At 43.5% G+C, this 19855-nt stretch overlaps 1 protein-coding gene across 1 annotated transcript in view; it reads left to right on the forward strand.

The window, feature by feature from the left end:
* agmo (alkylglycerol monooxygenase) overlaps positions 1-16531 on the forward strand; it is a 49375-nt gene extending 32844 nt beyond the window's left edge. Inside the window, exons 12-13 of the mRNA XM_061049844.1 lie at positions 1186-1291; positions 15944-16531. Of these exons, the coding sequence (XP_060905827.1) occupies positions 1186-1291; positions 15944-16024 (187 nt within the window). The 3' untranslated portion in view covers positions 16025-16531. The remainder of the gene's footprint in view (positions 1-1185; positions 1292-15943) is intronic.
* Positions 16532-19855: the final 3324 nt, after the last annotated feature.

The following is a 19855-nucleotide window of genomic DNA, read 5'->3' on the forward strand; positions in this document are numbered from 1 at the left end:
ATTTTTTTTGAGATCAGACATGGGCCTGAATTGCGATTGGTGTTCTGTTTGCTGACTTTGCAGAATCTGTTTGCCTTGTAATGTTAGCTTGACACTAAAGCAGTGGTTCTCAACTGGTGGGTCAGGACCCATATGTGGGACGCGGAGCCATTTTTAGAAGGTCGTGAATGTGCGCCTGGAAGAAAAATGCTGACAAAAAGTCTCTGAGGCGTTTTTTTTTTTTTAACAAGTTTGTTTTATTCCGTTTTTTTGTTCTATCCCGCTTTGTAACCTCTGAGGTCCAATCTGCACAAATTTTCTTTAAGTAAATCTGATAGATTGAAAAATATCAGACAGTTTGAGTCGCCATTGTTCATGAAGGAGTAGCTGGTGGGTCCTGAGGCTCGACAAGTTGAGAACCACTGCTCCAAAGCAAAGCACTGCTCATAATAATGTGCACTCAGGCCAGATTCTGTCTGGCTAATTTTACTGGCATGCCGAAGCTGAAAGCAGGAAGACAATGGGAAAGTGTTTTGCAGAGCTATTGTGGCTAACGGGCTAACAAAAGAACAGGAAAAACAGGCCGATCTCTGGAGAGTTTGTGTCAAATGTAAACCTGAGTGAGCTCTGGCAGCAGTGAGTACTTCTCGCTCTGCTCCTCGTGGAGGTGAACGGGGAGGAAAACCTGATGTGACGGCAGCCACAGGGTGTTTCTGGACAGACTAAGTGGCTTACATTTGAATAAAGTCAAATAAATTACATGTTAGCTCAAATAGTTGGACCTGATTTTTGTGTGGAAGCCAGGCTGTTGGTACTTTTTCGACTGTTGGCGTTTACAATATTAAAGATTTTCAAGACTTAAAAAGACATATCTCGCTGTTTCACTACAAAAACTGAAATCTTATTGAGTGTATTTGTCTCATTTATGGTCACAAATATGTAATTACGCTTAATATAAGTCCAGATAAACATCTAATTTCAAGATATGAAAAGCCAAAGCTAAGCCCTGAATTGCTTAATGTGACAATTTCAACATTTGAAATCTATTTGAACTCTGCAAATTGAAGCTCCCTCTCATGAACGCTCCTTTTATTCCTGCAACGACTTAACTAAAATAAAAAGGTCTCCTCAAACTTTGAGGCCAGGAGATGAATACAGATGTGTGTCAGACTTTGAGCTGCTGTCTGACGTGTCTTTTGTCTTCAGGCCGACAGCGTCCCTCCTGGAGATGCTGCGCTGTGTCATCATGGTGACGATGCAGAGGTACAACTGCATGACGCCCCTGCTGCCCTCACTGGCTGTGCCCACAGAGGTAAGACCGCCTGAACAGAGTTACAGCGCCATTTAAAGCAACAGGGTCACGATGGTGGTATAGCACATAATCATATCAAATGAACTGGACTTTGGGGTCAAGCGTACTCGGATCCGGGACCAGGTTCCGAATGTGAAACCACCCTGAGCTTCTCAAAGTCCACTGACTTTGGTGGCATCACTTGACACTCAGATTTGATGATGCAGATGCAGGATTCCAACGTGTTTCCTGAAAACCTGGAAAACAATTTACACGTGATGGAAAACACATGAAAAATTAGAGAACAGTCCTGGACAATGATTTAAACATTCATTCTTCATAACTTCATATCAGAGCACCCCAAAAGAGAGGACACGTTCATCTGAAAGGACTAAATTATTATAAGGATCATATCGATTAGTGACGGTAGTTTTAGGACACCCCCAAGACCCCAAGACACATTACAGAGGGGTACCTGCAGGCTGGATGACATTAAGGTAACCGAGACCAAGACATACCAGAGACCAGAGTGCTCCGAGACCGAGACAAGACCGAGACATTTACACCAGGAAGGTTGCGGCCGTAAATTGTTACATGAGATGCAAATTCAGCCCCCGACAGCCTCACTCATTGCTAAGGTTGCCACAGCGCAGGATGACATCACAGGAGACGGGACCACCTCCAATGTCCTCGTCATCTGTGAACTGCTGAAGCAGGCTGACCTCTATGTGTCAGAGGGTCTTCACCCCAAATGGGATAAAAATCAAACTACAAATGAACTAAAATGATTTGTTCTTTTGGAAAGAGGCGTTTTCCTTCTAATCAAAGGGTCTCTCAGTGGTGGTCCTGACCAATCTTGATTTAAAATCCAGAGTCCGCCCAGCCTGAGACCGAGACAAGACCGGGTAAAAATGTCCTCCATAAAGTGGTCTCGGGATTTCCAAAACTTTAAGTAATGTAATAAACCAACTAAATTGTCAATGAAAAAAATAATACTAACAGAGCACTTTTCTTAACACGGTTGTCAATCACGTGTCCCTGGTGTGTGTGTGCAGCCTGTTTGGCTGTGATTGTGTGTGTTGTGTGGTCTGGTTTGTGTGTGTGATCTGGGTGCTAAGTCCAGCCCTGCAGCTCTGTGATCTATGAGTCCAGATGCGTCGCCCAATTGACCATAAAATTGGCGTTTCTTTCTGGCTCTGGCAGCCCGACTGTAGATGGCGTCTGACCTCTCATTACTCCCCCTCCTTCTCTCCCTCTTTCTTCTCTCTCTCTCTCTCTCTCTCTTTCTGCTCGCCCTCGCCGCTTGCCGTCTCAGCCGGTGTGAACGAGAGCAACACTCTTCTGGAACCAATTAGCGCCGTCTGCCGCTAACTAGAGCTGGCTGATGTGATTAGCACGTGAGCGCTGAATCGCAGCTTTTTTTTAAAATTTTTTTTATTATTGAGCTCTGACTCCACATCTGCTCTGCTCAGGTGTTCGAGGCTTTCCCACCTTTTTCTCTTTCTCACCATAAAAACTGAATGAATTATGCTCAGGTTAAAGCTGCGTCTAAAACTTAAGTGCATATCCAATCGGCTTCAGAGTAAAAAAAAAAAAAAAAAAAGAGGTCTTGATTTACGCTGCACAAGCTGCACGGCCGTGTCGCTCTGACAGAACTGTAACTTTTATGCAGCCGTTTCCTTAAGCGAGTCATTAGGTCTCATTTAAAGTCGCACTACATCAGTTTGAGCTGAATAAATGTCTCGCTTGCAGGTGGAGCTCGTTGAAAAAAAAAAAAAAAAAAACCTCACAATTGACTTGAAAAGGCTCCTGACATATTGGTACCCTTTGCTCAGAACTAAAAAACGAAGGAGAAAAAAAAAGCAAAACCACCCTCAAACTTGAAGGTCGTTTAATGATATACGGCTCTGACGCATGAGGTGAACGGCCAGCTCTTTGTCTCAGGCGGGGCGGGGGGGGGGGGGGGGCGTGTTTTGAAGTCGTGCCAATCAATTAACCGTCACTTGAAAATGGAGGAGGGGGAATTCACATTTAATTGTATTCAGGCTCATGCGACTGTACATTCAGAGAGAGGAAAAAAAGAAAAGGGGGGGACTACAAAAGGAAAAAGTAGGTCGGCTTGTGGTCCTTCAAACCCACTGGTGTGATATACTGCACCCTTAAAGCTCACAGTGGTATTTATAGAGGCTCTGGAGATTTCCCTTGTAAAGCTGCAGGCTTGACCCATAAACCAGCGCTGCCTCTCTCGCTCCCAGCCGCCCACTAGCTCGCCCCAAACTGAACGTCTGTTGCAGCTCACATGAAGACGTCGCCGCTGCAGACGGGGTGAGGATGAGGAGGGCAGTTTGAGGTTTCGAGCCGTCCATGGAAGTGGAGTTATGTCCACCTTTACGAGCATCTGTCGTCTGTGAAGGTGTCTCCAACCTCGGCTTGTGTCTGCATGGACACATTCAATCAGAAATATAATATCCATCTTGAATATGAGATTAAATGTTGTTCAGGTTTTCGTAGAGCTGTGAGGATTAGGTTAGCTGTTTGTTCATTCCACTTCTCGTCCGGGTTGAGCTGATGTGTGAACACACCGTGTTTGCCTACCTGTCAGGTCAACAAGCAGGGGCCGATCCCGACTTTTCTTTTGACTGGGGTTTCCAATCCAGGCCCTGATTTCTGCAGGGGTTCTTAAATTTGTTTACATACTGGTCAATCAGTGCATCCTGAATATTGTTCCAGCTCTCGACGTTGTGCAGGACTCCTCCTATGGCAGCCCCTTTTATTAAATTAAAACCTCTCTGTTTGTGTAGTTTCCAACAACAGGAACTACAGTCACTTGGACCTTGACCTTTCTGACGGCGTGCCAACAACAATTTCACTTCAGGCAGATTTTACTGCAGAGTTGTTGTAGCTGATTGCATTTTAATGTCTGCTCTTATTTAGTGCCCGCCCTGTCAATGTGTGTGTCCACATACATGTGCTTTTCTGCAGGCTGAGGATCGGGAGGGGGGAGGGTGGGGGGGGGGGGTAATGATGGTAATGATGTAACACGTGGTCGTGTTACTGTGGCCCCCTGCTCCGCCTGAAGGCAGAGGGAAACATGATGCAGAGACTTGTATGTTTCAGAGTAATGAAGCTGCTTTTCTCTCTAATCAGCTTCTAACTGACTGAGGGAGAAGTTATTAAAGATGATAGAGCACAAAAATCCACCTGTCTGGAGAGAGAGAGTTTTTAACCCTTCAAAGATGTCGGGGGATTTTTTTGTTTTTTTGTTTTTTTAACACAATCCTGTTTAAATCTAAAATGGAAATTAATTCAAGCCTGAGACTTTAGTGTTTACTATCATCTGGTTGTTTAATTGAGGACATTTTTATATTGTTTGTAATGAGGTGGAAAAAAGTTTATGGCTTCGCCTGTTTGTCTTAATTATGGTCATAAATTGATTTTTTTTCCCCCCTTAGATGTGTGTGTGGATGTTTGACTGTTTGTGTATGTGGCGCTCCTGCTGTGCTGTTTTTCCCCAACGCCGAAACGCAACGTGAATTCACAGACTGTATATTACACCGTTAAGGAGTCAATATGAATCTACAAAGACGTGATGACCTCTGAGCTTAGTTAAGCGAAAAAAAAGAATAGTCTGAAAAAGGTTTCTGAAAGTTGCAAAGTAAGCCTTTTATTAGCAGCTGAGCTTTTTAACACTTTTGTTTGTGTGTTTGATGAGGAAAAAGTAAATCACATTTTTGTATTTTCTATTAATAACAAGATTTCAACACTCGTATCAGTTATTAAAGTTTATTGACGCTCTTACTCTTCTCTCTGAGGTTGAACAGATTCTGTGAATATGAAGCTTTTGAAGGCAGCAGTGTTTAAACTCGCTGACTCGCTGAGTTAAAAGGGCTCAACGTTGTCTCCTTTGCTTTAGCGTTGCTGTATGCACGAGTGATGTCCTCGTCATTAACGAGTTCAAACTGTGGTTTATTGGCTCATGCGAGATTGACACTTGAGAAGCAGGTCTAGAGCTGCGTAATCCCGCTCAATCCGAGATATTAAAAAACGATTTAAACTGTTCTCACGCCCCGTTAGACTTTCCATCTTTTCATCTCTGCGCTGATAGTTTTCCACTTTGAGTCAAACCTCTGAGAGGGAATGATGGATGCGCCGTCGCCAAAAGAAGAGGTCAGAACAATATTTAGAAGGTCGTGTCAAACACAAAGGCCCAGAGTGGATTTATCTTCAACGCCATCGTCCCACTTTTCTGCAAGAACTGCATCCGCCTCGTCTTTCCCTCTCACACAGCCGCGAGCGAGCTGATAACGCAGCACGCGGTGAGAGGTCGGCCGTTATCTGAGCGACTCGTTTCCAGCTTCCTAATCTCAGGTGCGAGAGGTCAGCCGACTCTTTTCCCTTTTTTTTTTTTTTTTTTCTCGATGCAGGAATGTGTGGTAGCGAGAAGCAGAGCTGAGGTTAACGGGATTGTTTGGAGCAGTGGAAAGTCCTGCGAGCATGACATCATGTGAGCGCCTGCAGGAGTGGAAAGGAAAGGAAATCTCCTCCCAGGGAGAAGATGGAGGGATTTTGAAAGAGGAACGCTGGGCAGGACTGCCGGGCTGGAGTAAACAGCGGGGTGGTCGAGCGTACACAGTGTGAAATATTATCACTCAATGTGCAGGGGATCGAGCCCGTCAAACAGTAACCGCTTGGTTTATGTTGTCAGACCACTTGCCAGGTAAAGCTGTGGAAATCTCACAGAAATTGGCCCTTTGGGGGATCTCCAGCAGTATTTCGCTTGGCTTTTGTGGAGTTAGTTTCTGTGGCCAGCGTTGACTTTCTTTTGACTGTGTCGTCCTATTTGTGCTTTAAGTCATGAGTGAAACAAAACAGCCATCCAGTTTATGATTGAGCTTCAAAGCCAGCGTGTGAACCTGACTGAACCTGACGGAGGATGTTCTGGTAGAGGAGGGAGGGAACAAAATAAAAACACTTCTGTTTGTGTTTCAGGAGAGTCTTCAGTACTTTTTATACTTTAAGCTGCTGTAAGGAGTATTTATCTGGTCATCAAACAAACTGAGAGTAATACTTAGCATCTCTATGACCTGAAAAAACAACAAACACAACCATCAGCAAAAAGAATACATATGACACGCCCCCTGATTAAATATCACTCTCTGATTGGATGCTGCAGTGGCTCAGAACGTGACGCTGAACATGCACTTAGAGGATCTTGAAACAAGTTTGAAACACAAGTCAGTAAAGCGTATGTGTTGAGCTGGGTGAGACGTAAGATTGGATATTTGTTCGAGGATCAGACCTCAAATGGGCTCTGTTATCCTGCAGTCTGAATCTAGAAGGAGCTGTTCTGTCTAGTCTGAACGTCGTCATGGAGACGTTATGTGGAGCGTTATCTGTTGCGGCGGATCGGGCGTGATTGCATGCTTTCCTTCCACACTGCATCCGTTAAATATTGAATTCTCTGCTCTGTGAAACACAAAGAGTATGACATCTAGTGCTGAAGGTGGACAAACTGAGGTGGGTTGCTTTTTATCGACGAGCTGTTGACTCAAACCACAACACTCAGAGGATCGCAGTGAGCTGGAAAAAAAAAGTTTTTCTTTGGCGCTGACACAAGTCAAAACACTTTAATCCCGGATCAAGATATTATTTATGCACCACCGTCTCCACTTTGAACAACAAGCTAACACTCTGTTGAGTGAGAAAAGCGAGTGTCAGTGCCTTGTAGAGCATCCTCCTTCCTCGTTCCTCGTCCGTCCACACGAGCGACAGAGAGGGAAATGGAAACGGGGCGTCGGGTTTGTCGCTCGCAGGCAGTTAGGACACTCCAATAGGAAACAATACAATCAGGCTGATTTTGCTGCTGACGCTCGCTCGCGTCGCGTCCTGTTAGGACAGGCTGTTACACTTCAGTCTGAATGTCTTCAAAGTGCCCAACGATCTTCCTTGATCGGTGACATGAATCAGCACCGTCAGTCTGGTATCAGATATGTAAATGATGTCAGTGTATCGATACCTGATACAGATTCTAGATCAGATCTTTCCCATTTCTAATGAGGTTCAGCTATTTTTACAGAAAAACAGCCGGAAGAAATGTCCTTCAGGATTCTATTTCTGGATCACATACTTCAAGTTTACCAAAGTAAAGGTATCGAATCAGTACTTCTACTCTCCTACTTTATTCTCCTCTCCTTCTGAGACGCTGATGAAACTTCACTGAGCAGTCGGGTGACGTCTGCTCACGAACTCAAAACACAACAAAATACTTTCAGAAAGTTCAAAGACAAATGAGTCAAAGAGTTCTTACAGTAAAATCCGTCCGGGTAATTCTGAATGAAACCTTTAAATATTGATTTAGAAATCTTTATGAGAGTGCACGCTGTCATCGCTCTCCTCTCAGTTTATCCGTCTCTCTCTCTCTCTCCACGCTCATTGGCTCTCTGGCGAACAATCACACATCTGATATCGCAGTCAAATAAAAACTTCTTGAAGGGTCTTTTTTTTTTTTTTTTTTTACAATAGTTTAAGCTCCAGTGTTTTGCCCGAAATGAGCCGGGAAAGTGTCCAGCTGCCAGCATCTGTCAGCAGCAGGGGGTCAGGAGTTTGACAGACTTCACATACTGTATAATATTACAGTCTCTGTACAACGCAGGTTAGCTTATCCGCTGCTACACCGCCCTGGACCGAGAGAGGAGACGTCTCCCAAGTTCTCATAATTCCTGGATGTGGATTCAGGAAGCTTCTCTTGGACATTTGATCCCCTGATTTTCGAATCAGAGCGTATTTCCGTCCAAGCCCTGAGCCTGGAAACATCCAGCTCCTCTCCACACAACGAGGCCTTCTTCAGCAAAAACCTGGACCCAAACTGAGGCTGGGCAGACTCTGTAGGATTGTATTCATGCTGTGGTGGCATTTAAACTCAGGCTGTACGAGTGAATAATTAGCAATGCAAAACCAAGACTGAGTATTTATGTGCTCACACTGTATGAGTTAAAACACATGGTAGACTGAAAATTATCAATAAAGTTTCCTTTGAGAAACTCTCACAGACAGAAGCTGAAGTCAGATGTTCTGTGCACGCTCTCGCTCTCTCACACATAAAAACACACTCAACATCAAACACAAGCTAACTTGCAAAGATTAGTAATATCAAATACTCTCAGTCAGCTGGAAGTCTGCAGATTTGTTTTCCTGCCAACGTTTCTCTAATTTGTTTCTTTCATGATACTGTAGGAGGTGGTAGGTACATTGAACAGCTCTGCTTGCTGTTGCCATGGTGATTTTAGACGCTCTCGGGCAGCTTGCTCTGACTAAATCAGTTAGTGGTCTCTGCCCGAGGCTCTGCTCTCACTGAGCTAGTGTGGTGCAGCCATCAGCGCAAAACTTCAAACATACACAAAATTCATCGGACCCATCAGGAGTCGCTGATCGGGGGCCGCGATTGGCCGATGTCCCCTCCTCTACACTGCACGATAAACGCTGCACTATCAGGCTGACTTTCAATCAGTCGGGCGACTCAGAAAATCGCCTCTGCATCAGTCTGAAATCATGCGTTGTACGCCGAGCTCTACTTCCTCATGTCTTCTCTACTTTGCTCTCATTGGTCCAGAACTCTGAACTTTAAATATTCTACCCCCAAAGGCTCAAATAAACGTGCTTTTGACGCACGCGTTTGTGTAGACGACCTGCTGCGTCGTGAACGTACATTTTCACATACTTGCCTGTGTAGGCTACAACGTGTGTTGCTGGAGGATTCCTCTAGAGGGAGCACCACATAAATCAGACGGCGTAAATCACCAAAGTAAAGATGATCTGTCGGCAGCTATTTTGGCCCGCATGTTTGCTGCTATACAACGGCAATGACACCTCGTAGTGCGGGTAGTTGCAGTCTTGATCTATAAACTTTTCTTCTCTTTTCAAAATGTTCCTCCATTGTTGTAGCATCTCTCTGGTGTCTCTGATTTTGTCTCATCACCGGACAGCTCTACTTTGCTCCTAGTGGTTATACGCCTGTTGGATCTCCCGGACGTGTAGCGTTAATTTCTGAGGACGTGCACAACCAACGCTCCAAACCACCGCAGGATACGCAGGGCTGATGTCATGTGTTTGCGTAGTTTAAAGCAAGTACACTCAGGGCTTTATACACGCTCTCTCTGCAAACCTTCGTCTCAGAACATCTTTTTCTTCTCCATTCAGAGAGTTGAGTCACTCCACTTTCTGAACAGCATCCCTTTGTCTTCACTGTTGCCCTTTTCCATTCAGCTTTCCCGGGCTGAGTTATTATCTTTGGAGCTTGTTTGTGTTCTGAAAAGAGTCTATCTGATCTTGATTCAGATTTAGCATTTCATCGTCTAAGTCAAATAAACCGGAGTCGGGCAGTAGATCTTCCATTAGTGTGTTTGTTGTGTTAACACCTCAGACCAGGCTGGGAAAGAGGAGGTATTTTTTTCTCATCATTGGGCTGATTACGGCCTCACCACTTGTGTTGCATTTCTCTAAATTGGTGCGTTTGATTGCTGCCTTTTCCACAGGATGTTTTTGAGAACAATTGGCTCTAAGCTGCACAGTTTGTATTGATTTTATAAATATCAGTGGATGATTGGAGGCAGTACCACAAATAATTATGGCTTGATTTTCTGAATACAACGGCAAACCTCTGATTATAATTCAAATTGCAAGTTTGTCTTTTCGACATTTTGCCTTTTGAATATCTTTCCTCTGTTTGATCAAAGCTGATCTTTGTTCATAGAGCCAATCAGAGGCATGGAAGTGTGTACTCTTCAAAAACAGAGTCTGAAACAACTGTTTTATATGTCACATTTCTACTGGGAGCCAAATTATTCCTTTAGTCTCCTCGTCTCTAAAAGAATAAAACCAGTGACGTAAAGTACCAATATGTAACTCTGACACCTAGTGTTTAAAATGGGTACTGCAGTCAAAATTCAAAACATCAGAGAGAGCTGTCTCCCCCCGCCCCCTCCTCTCTAGAGTCGATGCTCACGCAGGTTGCCATGTGGTGGATACTGAAGCTTCAGTGTTTATCCAGCTCTGCATCGGTCTGTAAACCTTTCTGCCTTCTAACCTCTCTCCATTTTTCAAAAGCATCTCCAATATTGATCCTAGTTTGAGCTCGTTTCTGCTCGTGGAGCTTATTAGAAACATGCAGAGGCTTTTTAGGTCGGGTACAATCACTTCTATCTGAACCAGTTCTCTTGCCCGCTTCCATCGCTGCAACACCTGTTGGTTTGACCTGATAACTGCTCTCATATCTGGCAAACCGAGGGGCGTCCAAAACGGGCCGTGTGGCGGTGCCTTAAATCCGCCTACCTTCTCTGGTCCAAACAAATCCAGAGCATTCAGGACCAGAATCTAAACCAATCCAAATCCAATCAACCTAACGAGCATGTCTTTGGACTGTTGGAGGAAACCGGAGTACCCGGAGAGAACTCACATATGCAAGGGGAGAACATGCAAACTCCCCCACAGAAAGGCTCCTGTCCGAAGGAGGACTCGAACGAGGAACTTTCTTGCAGTAAGGCAACAGCGTTAACAACAACACCACCATGCAGACCCGCCCATTTCATTGTCTTCCTGATTTCCTCACCAACAAGTCTGGGGCAGTGTGGCCACCCAGCAAACTGATAGTAGAAGATGATGTGAACTTCTTGTATGGAAGCATTTGATGCACAAGTCAGAAAGAGTGGTTGTTGATCTCTTGTGTGACCTGAATGCAGGCAGGAAATCAGAATCCAAAAAAAAACCAACAGATGTGCAAAGTAAAAACCTCCTAACAACTGTATCGTTTAAATCCATGTATCATCAACCCACGTTGTGTTTTTGCTATACTCTCAGAGTAAAGCAACTGCTCTTTCACATTTGTTTTGTCTGGCATGCAGTGTGTTTGAATGTGTGTGTGTGTATGCGTGGGAGTGTGATGGCGGTATTTCTCATGGCGGTGCTTCAGAGCAGGCTCTGCTCGGACTCTCTGGTGGGACATTAACCTGCTCAGCGTATCCTTCCTGCGTCTGCTCAAACAGGCCGTGCACACAGACGTGTATCTGCTCGTAACAAACGGAAAGGAAGGGCTCTTTGTGTGGAGGCGTACGAGCATGTGTGGATGTGTGTATGTGTGCGTGTCACTCCATGTTGCTGCAACCTTTCACCTCCGCTGTTCTATTATACAAATCAGGCAGACATTTCACATCTACTTTAACAAGTGGCTCATTGCAGATATTAGAGAAACCTCAGATAAAGTTTCTGCCAAAAGGAAGTTAAAGCAAAGACGCGGCTGAAAAACACAAATATTATGTTTTAAAATCTTTGAATCAGCCAGATTATCTTGAAGAAGTTTAAGAGCAGTGAGAGAACAAACTGTTTCCAAAAAATATGATCCCCTTGTGCAGGCTCGGTTCTGATTTAAGGTGCATCTGAGATTTAAAAGTGACCAGCAACAGCAATGAAAAAGAGCGTTCATGTTATTGGTCCCGGCGTCCTGCATGTGGTCGCCACTGAACAGACAGGTCACGATCTGAGTCACTGTGGTCATTTGAAAGCCTTTATCACTTATTGTAAAAGAAACTATCTTAATTTTTGTTGCATCCAATTCAATTGAGGGGGCAGAGATTTAAAATGAGGTTGCAATGCATCCTTTCACACCCTCATGAAACCAGGCCTGAGTTTGTGTCCCTTTCTTTCTTTTTAAAGCTCCATCGTGAAGATGTTGACGGACATTTTTTAACAAATACTTTAATTGTTTTCTAAGCCGCTTGCTTCCCAGCTGCACAGGGGGCCCTGTTCAGGTTAGGTGCAACATTGTGCATCCTAAATTCAAGCAATGACAGCAATTTTACCAAAAGACTTCAAAAAACAAAAATATTCATTAATTCACCGCTGCATGTATCAAAATCGAATCCCCTCTTCTTAAAATCGTATCTTTTTGCAGTGTTACTGTAATTAAACTTAACTATTCAACCAGTCACGTCCGACTGTGTGTAGCCATGCCAGGATCTGCACAACATTCAGGATGTCAGAAAAGACATTCGACCCACACAGGCACCTGTTGAAAAGCTTTTTCAATCAGCTCCAAACGCTAATCGTAGAGGGCATATGCTTGCCGGGAGGCTCCTGCTAACAATCCAACATGCATGTATCGATATTTTAAAATGATATCTGCAGAGTGCCCTTTCACTTGGCCTTTCAAGAGCTCAGCCATGTCCTCCTCCCACTCCGTCTCTGCAGCCAGATTAAAACAAAAAAAAAAGATCCAGGATTATTTTTCCGGTACAGTTCAGTCGGGGTCTGGTGGACTGTAGCAGCCATATGGAGCGCGAGCTCTGGAAACATCCTATTACAGGTCGTATATCAACGGCCTGACAGCAGCCATTCTGCACTGTTTTCATTTCAATCACGAGCGCAGCTGTGCAGGAGAGCAGGAGGCTCTGCCGTGTTAACCCAATGAGGGCTGGAGGAGAGGACAGCCACCGGGGGGGGGGGGGGGGGGAGTTGAATGTGTGTTCTTGATGTCTACACTCCATCAACACAACAGGAAGTGACTTCTTGTAGAGTTGACCAGTGTTGTTGGAGATCCTTACAAATACTTCATGTTGGTGTTTTTTAGATTGTTAGGCTTCAAACGATTTCTCTCTGCGTCTGCATCAAACAGGGGCGGGCAACTGGCGGCCCGGGGGCCACATGCGACCCCCATCAACCCTAAAACATGGCCCTCAGGTCAATTTTTACATATCAATTTATTGGAAACATGAAGAAAACATGACTAAATTAGCCATGAAACCATGAAAACCAGAAATATGTCCATAATAATATTAGATCACTGGTAAATGTCGGGTTAAATTTGAGACATAATTGACTGTAATCGTTTTTGTATTCTACAATTTGGCCCCCTTGCAGTGAGAATTAAATGAATGTGGCCCTTGTTGTGACCAAAGTTGCCCATCCCTGTCGTTCAGTTTGGTTTTAGAAATGTTGGACAGCTTAGCTTGAGCTCTGTGTTTTGACTGTTTTAAAACTGATTGGTACTAAGAGAGTTTTTTCTCCTGAGTGAAGAAAGTCTCCACAAAGAAGCAGAACAAATCTCCAAAGGCCCCATGTTTGTGGCTTCTTGTGTCACTGCCCTTATCAAAGTACCCTCTGCTAAACAAAGTGAGTGTGAGCTGATCTGCTGAGATGCCGCTGCCGGCCGGTCGTAGTGCTTATTTGTAGTCGATCAAACCCCGCTTCCTTCCACCGTGTAATCTGTCCCACATGGACAGAGTCCTTAAAAAAATGAAGCGTGGTGGGGTTCACGAGGAGACTTTAGTGCCCTCCTTTTGTTTGCGGCTTTGATAGAAACTTCTGTCATGTTTCGACTGTTCGCTGAAATGTGATTTGTGACCTTCTTCAAATCCACTCAGTCCCCGTCCGTCTCCCTCATGGACACGACGCAAAGTCATTTATTTGTAATCTTTGGATGAGGAGTGACATGCGGGGAAAGGAGCTGCGGGTCAGATCTGAACCCTGTTTTTGTTTACAGTCTTCTTTCTGGGTGTCGTCTAGCCCCGCCCCTTTTACTTCCAACATCATCACATTGGTCGTGATGATTGTTCAGGTGCCTCTGTGGAGTCTGTCATGTCTGCAGGTCAAGTGTATGGCTCTGTGATCACTGAATTTGATTTTAAATTTAAAATTCTTACTTTGTTGATGATATTTGGACGATTAAAGCTCCTGTGAGGAGTTTTGAGCTGTTCATGAAAAGACTGAAATGAATTCTGATGCCTCTTTATGAGCTGTATAAAATTCAAACAAGACCGACAAAATAAAGTTTGACTTTTTCTATACTGTTCATTTTTTTTAGTGTTTTGATGTAAGTGATGATGAAAGTGACTAACATGATGCAGAAACAGCCTCGGGTTTAGAGTTTTTACAGCAAAGATTTCTGATGAGCGATACAAAAGAAAGAAGAACAGACAAGACAAGAATCCTTAAAAATCAGAGAAGACATCAGAGACAACACTTCTGACTCCTTTGTTTCATCTGTCATTCAGCTTTTTTATGGTCTCTGTGCGGAGGTCGTTTTCAGAGCAGGTAGAGAGAGAGAGAGCTTTGTGTTTTCTATCTCTCTCTCTCTCTCTCTCTCTCTCTCTCTCTCTCTCTCTCTCTCTCAGAGGAAAACAGCTGCTGGGTCCACGAGAAAACGCTGCTTTTTTTCCCATCAGGCCGTTCATGCCTGTGATGGACAGCGGTCCGGCTTTTGGCTCGGGCTGCGATGTAGGATGCAGTTTATGGTCCAGAACGCAGCGAGGGGTGGAGGAGGCCCGGCTGTTCCTGGCTGACATACCCCCCCCCCCCCCCCCTCTCCTCTTTTCTCCGAATAGTGAGGTCCCCCATGACTGTGACCTTATGACCCCGTCGTGAGAGCGTCAGGGGAGGAGACCTCTAAGCTCGCTCTCTACATCGTTCCTCGATGTTTTCTTTCAATTAGAATTCACTTCCACTGTTTGTCTTTCTGCTCGCTGCTCGTAAATGATACCTGTCACACTTTCTACTTTTTTGTCACGGGCTTCTTTGGGGGATCAAGTGATCCAGGATAACATTTTGCTGTCTACACCTTTCAGCCTTTTCCAGAGGGAGTAGGACTAAGGGCCTGTGTCCACAGACCGAGAGACCAGAGCGCTTCTCACAGGCGCTCAGTGTTGCTATAGGTTATGAAAGTCCACTTCTGCTTCCCTCGCTAGTGTCCGTTAGGTGTGATGAAGATAGCTCCATGTGGGTAATGTTTGCTTTAATTCAAAGAAAACGTGAAAACAATGTAAGGGAGTCATGTCCTGACCTCATCAGCAGCAGCTCTACACCTGGAGACTGCTCCCTCAAAAAGACAAATCAGACTCGCTTCTTATTTTATATTTTATACACCAAACGCTGAATTATTGTTTAGTGGAGAAATGGTCAGATTCGCTTCTTGTTCTTATCGTTATTGTTGTTGGATTTTAGATCGGAGGGAAAAAAAAACCTGCCAAAACATCGACTGGTTCAATATCTTACTGTACTGAACAATATGAAGCCATAAGAAAGGATATGATACAATAAGACGCGGAATAAAAAAAAAAGTGTGGAGAAAAAAAAGCCAGTGCAGAAGAGGATAGAGGCTGGCACAGGAAGTCACATACACACCCATTCTAAAAAGCCTGTTTAACAGAGAAGCAAACAGCAATAAAAACCACAAACTCTTCTGCTGTATTTCACGTGATGCACAAGATCTGAATCAATCACAACACAAAGAAGACTGTGACTGCATTAATGGCACGTTTCTCTTCAAATTCAAGCTGACAGCTCATTCAGACAAATCACCTGAGCTTCATCATGTTCAGTTTATTCATATCTATAAACGGTCTCAAGCTCTGTTATGGAGGCCACAGAACATAAAGCCTCTGATGACTGTCTCTCTCTCTCTCTCTCTCTCTCTCTCTCTCTCTGTCTGTCTGTCTCTCTGTCTCTCTCTCTCTCTCTCTGTCTCTCTGTCTCTCTGTCTCTCTCTCTCTCTCTCTCTCTGTATCTCTGTCTCCCTCTCTCTCTCTCTCTCTGTCTCTCTCTCTCTCTCTCTCTCTGTATCTCTCTCTCTCTCTCTCTCTCTCTCTCTCTCTCTCTCTCTCTCTCTCTCTCTCTCTCTCTGTTCTGCAGGCCTTTGTCTCCCTCTCTCTGCTGTACTGGGCTCTGCAGAGCTTCTCCCAGCTGCTCAGCATCAAGAACAAAGCCGACTGAGCCCACGAGAGGAGACACACAGACGGATGTTCAGGAGCATTTTTCATCCTTTTAAAAGTCATAATTGTTGACGTAATTGCATATTTTACACATTTTAATCACGTTTTTAACGATGTGTCTGTAAGTGCCATGCATTAACCTCTGCTGTATTTTTATTGGAGAAGCGAAGACTCGAGTTTCTGCATGATTCTCTTTTTACTTGAATGTTACTGTTTAAAGTCTGTCTATGACGAAAAGCTTCATGATGTAAATCAGCCGTAAAACACGCAGAACTTCCACATTTCTGTCAGACATTGCACTCGCTTCTTCGTAAATGTCTCTGGTGCTGTGAGGTGCTACTGTGATAGTCAACTCACTAATCATTACGTGTAATGCCTTTACTATGCAACGTATACCTCTCATAAAGCAGATTCTGCTCACTCTGATTAATCCTAGTTTGACTTGCACAACACTGTACAGTTCATTGTTTTCCTCTTCTGACTGCAATAAAACCCGCCTCAACCCGTGTGTGTGTTTGAGATTCAGATATTTTTACATCATAACTAATGTTGTTGTTGTTGTTGTTGTTGGTATTAAGTGTTAGGATACACAAAGCTGTGCATTGTGTTGGCTTCCCATACAAACAGGAAGCAGCAACAGCCGTCAGGTTTTTCGAATTAAATGTTTTAAATTGAAGTGTAAGAATTGTACTTTTGATCATATAGAAGGAGCTGCTCCATCTCACCTGTACGTCGTCATGGAGACCATTTGTGGGCCCTTCTTACTGAACGTCTTCAACGAGAGACCGAGCGAGTTGAGGAGAATGTTTAAAGTGTCCAACCATCTTTCCTGATCAGTGACGAGGATTTGCGCCGTCAGTCCGATATCCGATTACTTCAACATCAGATACAACAGATACCGATATAAGATCGGACCAAAGTAACCCAAACAGGATGTAATGAATGGAGCTGGCAAAAGACGGATGGACTACATCATCATTGGGGGGGGGGGGGGGTTGTAGACGGACTAGGGACACATGTTAGAGTTGGAAAAACATGGTGAAGTGGATTTAGTATAATATGTGACCTTTAAATCAGCTTAAATTCTGAGTTTAGTTTAATAATTAAGCTTTTCTATTTTCTATTGTTTATGAAAATATATATTTTTGGTCTAATAAGTTCGGAATAAAGCTGTGTTAAATTCTAAGTCATAATATTTGTCTCATAGAGATAATCCTACATTAAGTGCTAATGCAGTCATCTGGCAGTGAGAATAACATTATTTAGGGCCCTCTTGGTAACCACAGTCGCTGCCCTGGAGGACGAGCGGTTTGTGGTTAATTCAGATTCTTTATATGAATTCTCCCTGGGAAACATCAGATGTTGTGTGGGAGTAAAATTAAATCCACAGCAGATGGTGCTGTTATCCCTCCAACAAAACGTCTCCTGTTGCTCCTGCGCTCTACTAAAGCAATGCATCGAAGTAAAAAAAAAAAAACAGAGAACAGAACTGTGGTTGATCTGCAGCGAAGGAAACAAGTACAAAAATATCAAGAAAATCTGAGATTCATGTTTAGAAAAGTGAAAACCATAATTTCAGGTGTTTGTCACAATGTGAGGAAAAAGACTACGCTTCAGAATGTCTTTTCCTAAAGACGTTTGATGCTTCACTTCTCAATATTTTATGATGTTAAAGGGTTAATGGATTGGAGATTGTGCATCACTTTTCTAGTCTTCTGAATACTCAAAGTGTTTTTACACCGCAGGTCACACCTACACATTCACACACTGATGCTTCATCAGCCTGACATGTCCGGGTAAACATTTTATTTAAAGATGTTAAAAGCAAAATTGCAGCGAGCACATTTTGAATGTTGAGTGTTTTTACATTAGAAGCCTATATCTTTTTATTCTTAACTTAAAGAATAACTACTACTTAAAGGATGAAGTGAATAAAAGGTTTCCAGTCCCATCCCTTTTTTTCTTTGAAGCTTAATAAATGAATCCTTAAAGGCCCAAGCGTTCAAAATAAAATCAAAGAATGCAGATAACAAGCTGAGTAACAAAAGTGACAACAAAGATAATGTAATTAAAAATGTGGATTTTCTGTAATGGTGATGATGACTGAAGAGTGAGATCGTGTAAATAACTGTGAATTAAATGCAAACAGGAAGAGCAGAAGCGTCCGTGTGAACTCTCATCATGCGTCATATTAACAGGTCTGCAGATGGTATGCACATGAGTGCAGATCATGTGTGTGTTATAGGTTCATTAATATACCAGATATTATCAAATGTGTTCAGCAAACAGCTGCAGGTAACATATGTTAGAGCAGACTACAGAATCAGCTCATTAAGATGTTTAGATGGTTCTCCTTTAATGCATTTGAGTGTTTTGTAAATTTGTCTTTGTCTTTAAAGGTTCACATATTCTGCATAATCCACTTCTCCATGTTTCTCTAACATTAATATGTGTCTCTAGTCTGTCTACAAACCCCCCAATGATGAGAAAAGTCCATCCTCTCCGTCTTTAGCCTGCTCCACTTTTCAGAAAATGTGTGCTCAAACAGGCCGTTTGGAGATTTTCCCTTCATGACATCACAAAGCCCTTACAGAGAGGGGGCGTGGTCAGACACAGCTCATTTACCTGTTTAAAGGTACAGACACAGAAACAGCCTGTTCTGAGCAGGGCTGAAATAGAGGGGTTTATAGACATGATCAAATACAGGATCAGAGTGGATTTAGAACAAGAAACTTCACACACATTTTGAGGAGCTCTGAGACTTATTTACACTGAATAAGAGGAGGAGAATATGTCACCTTTAAAAGACAAATTTCCAAATACACTTGAGCACCTTAAGTACCGCTTTTCCAATTCAGGGTCACAGGGGGGCTGGAGCCGATTCCAGCTGTCATTGGGCGAGAGGCGGGGTTACACCCTGGACTGTTCACCAGTCAATCACAGGGCTGACATATAAAGACAGACAACCAGCCACGCTCACATTCACACCTACGGACAACTTAGAGTCAGCAGTTAACCTAACGAGCATGTCTTTGGACTGTGAGAGGAAGTCGGAGTACCCGGAGAGAACCCACACATGCACGGAGAGAACATGCAAACTCCACACAGAGAGGCTCCTGACAGACGGGGATTCAAACCAGGAACCTCCTCGCTGTGAGGAAACAGCACTAACCACTGCAATTTGTTAGATTTTTTCTGTATGTCCCGTAGGTACAGCAAAAACGGATACTAAAGATGACTTTTACTTTGACTTATTTAAGAAACTTAACATGTTAATTTTGCTCTTTCAAACAAAGCAGGCCTTATTTTCAGCATTTTATATCTTGAACTAAGGTGTGTATCTGGACTTTTCTGGTGAGATAGGCTTCTGTTTAATGTAATGAGATACTCCTGACTAGAAATTACAGGCTGAGATTTGAGTTTGAAGAATTTAAATAAAGATGTAGAGAAAAAAAGGAGGGGAAAAAAACTCACTTGCTGTGACATCACTGATCAGGGTGTGGCCAGATGAACAAGCAAACATTTGAACCCATGAGGAGATCCTGAGGAGATGCATAAGGAGACTTTAAAAAAATATTTTTGACCGTGGTGAAAGAGGCTGAAGATGCCTGTTTAATAATGTCTTGAGAACAGGTCTGTTGAGGAGGATTTAGAAATGTGGAGAGAAGTTAAATCCAGGAGATGGAAGAAGTAGCTCCTGAGCATTCATACACTTTTATTATTCAGGTTTTAATTTTAGTCTTCAGAGAAACTGAAAGTTTAGCGCAGTAAACGGCAGAGGTTAGCATGTGTGTGACGTCCGGGCTGAAAATGGAAGCTAAGAAAAGGTCAA

The sequence above is a fragment of the Labrus mixtus genome, chromosome 11 (genome assembly GCF_963584025.1).
Source record: "Labrus mixtus chromosome 11, fLabMix1.1, whole genome shotgun sequence".
NCBI lineage: Eukaryota > Metazoa > Chordata > Actinopteri > Labriformes > Labridae > Labrus > Labrus mixtus.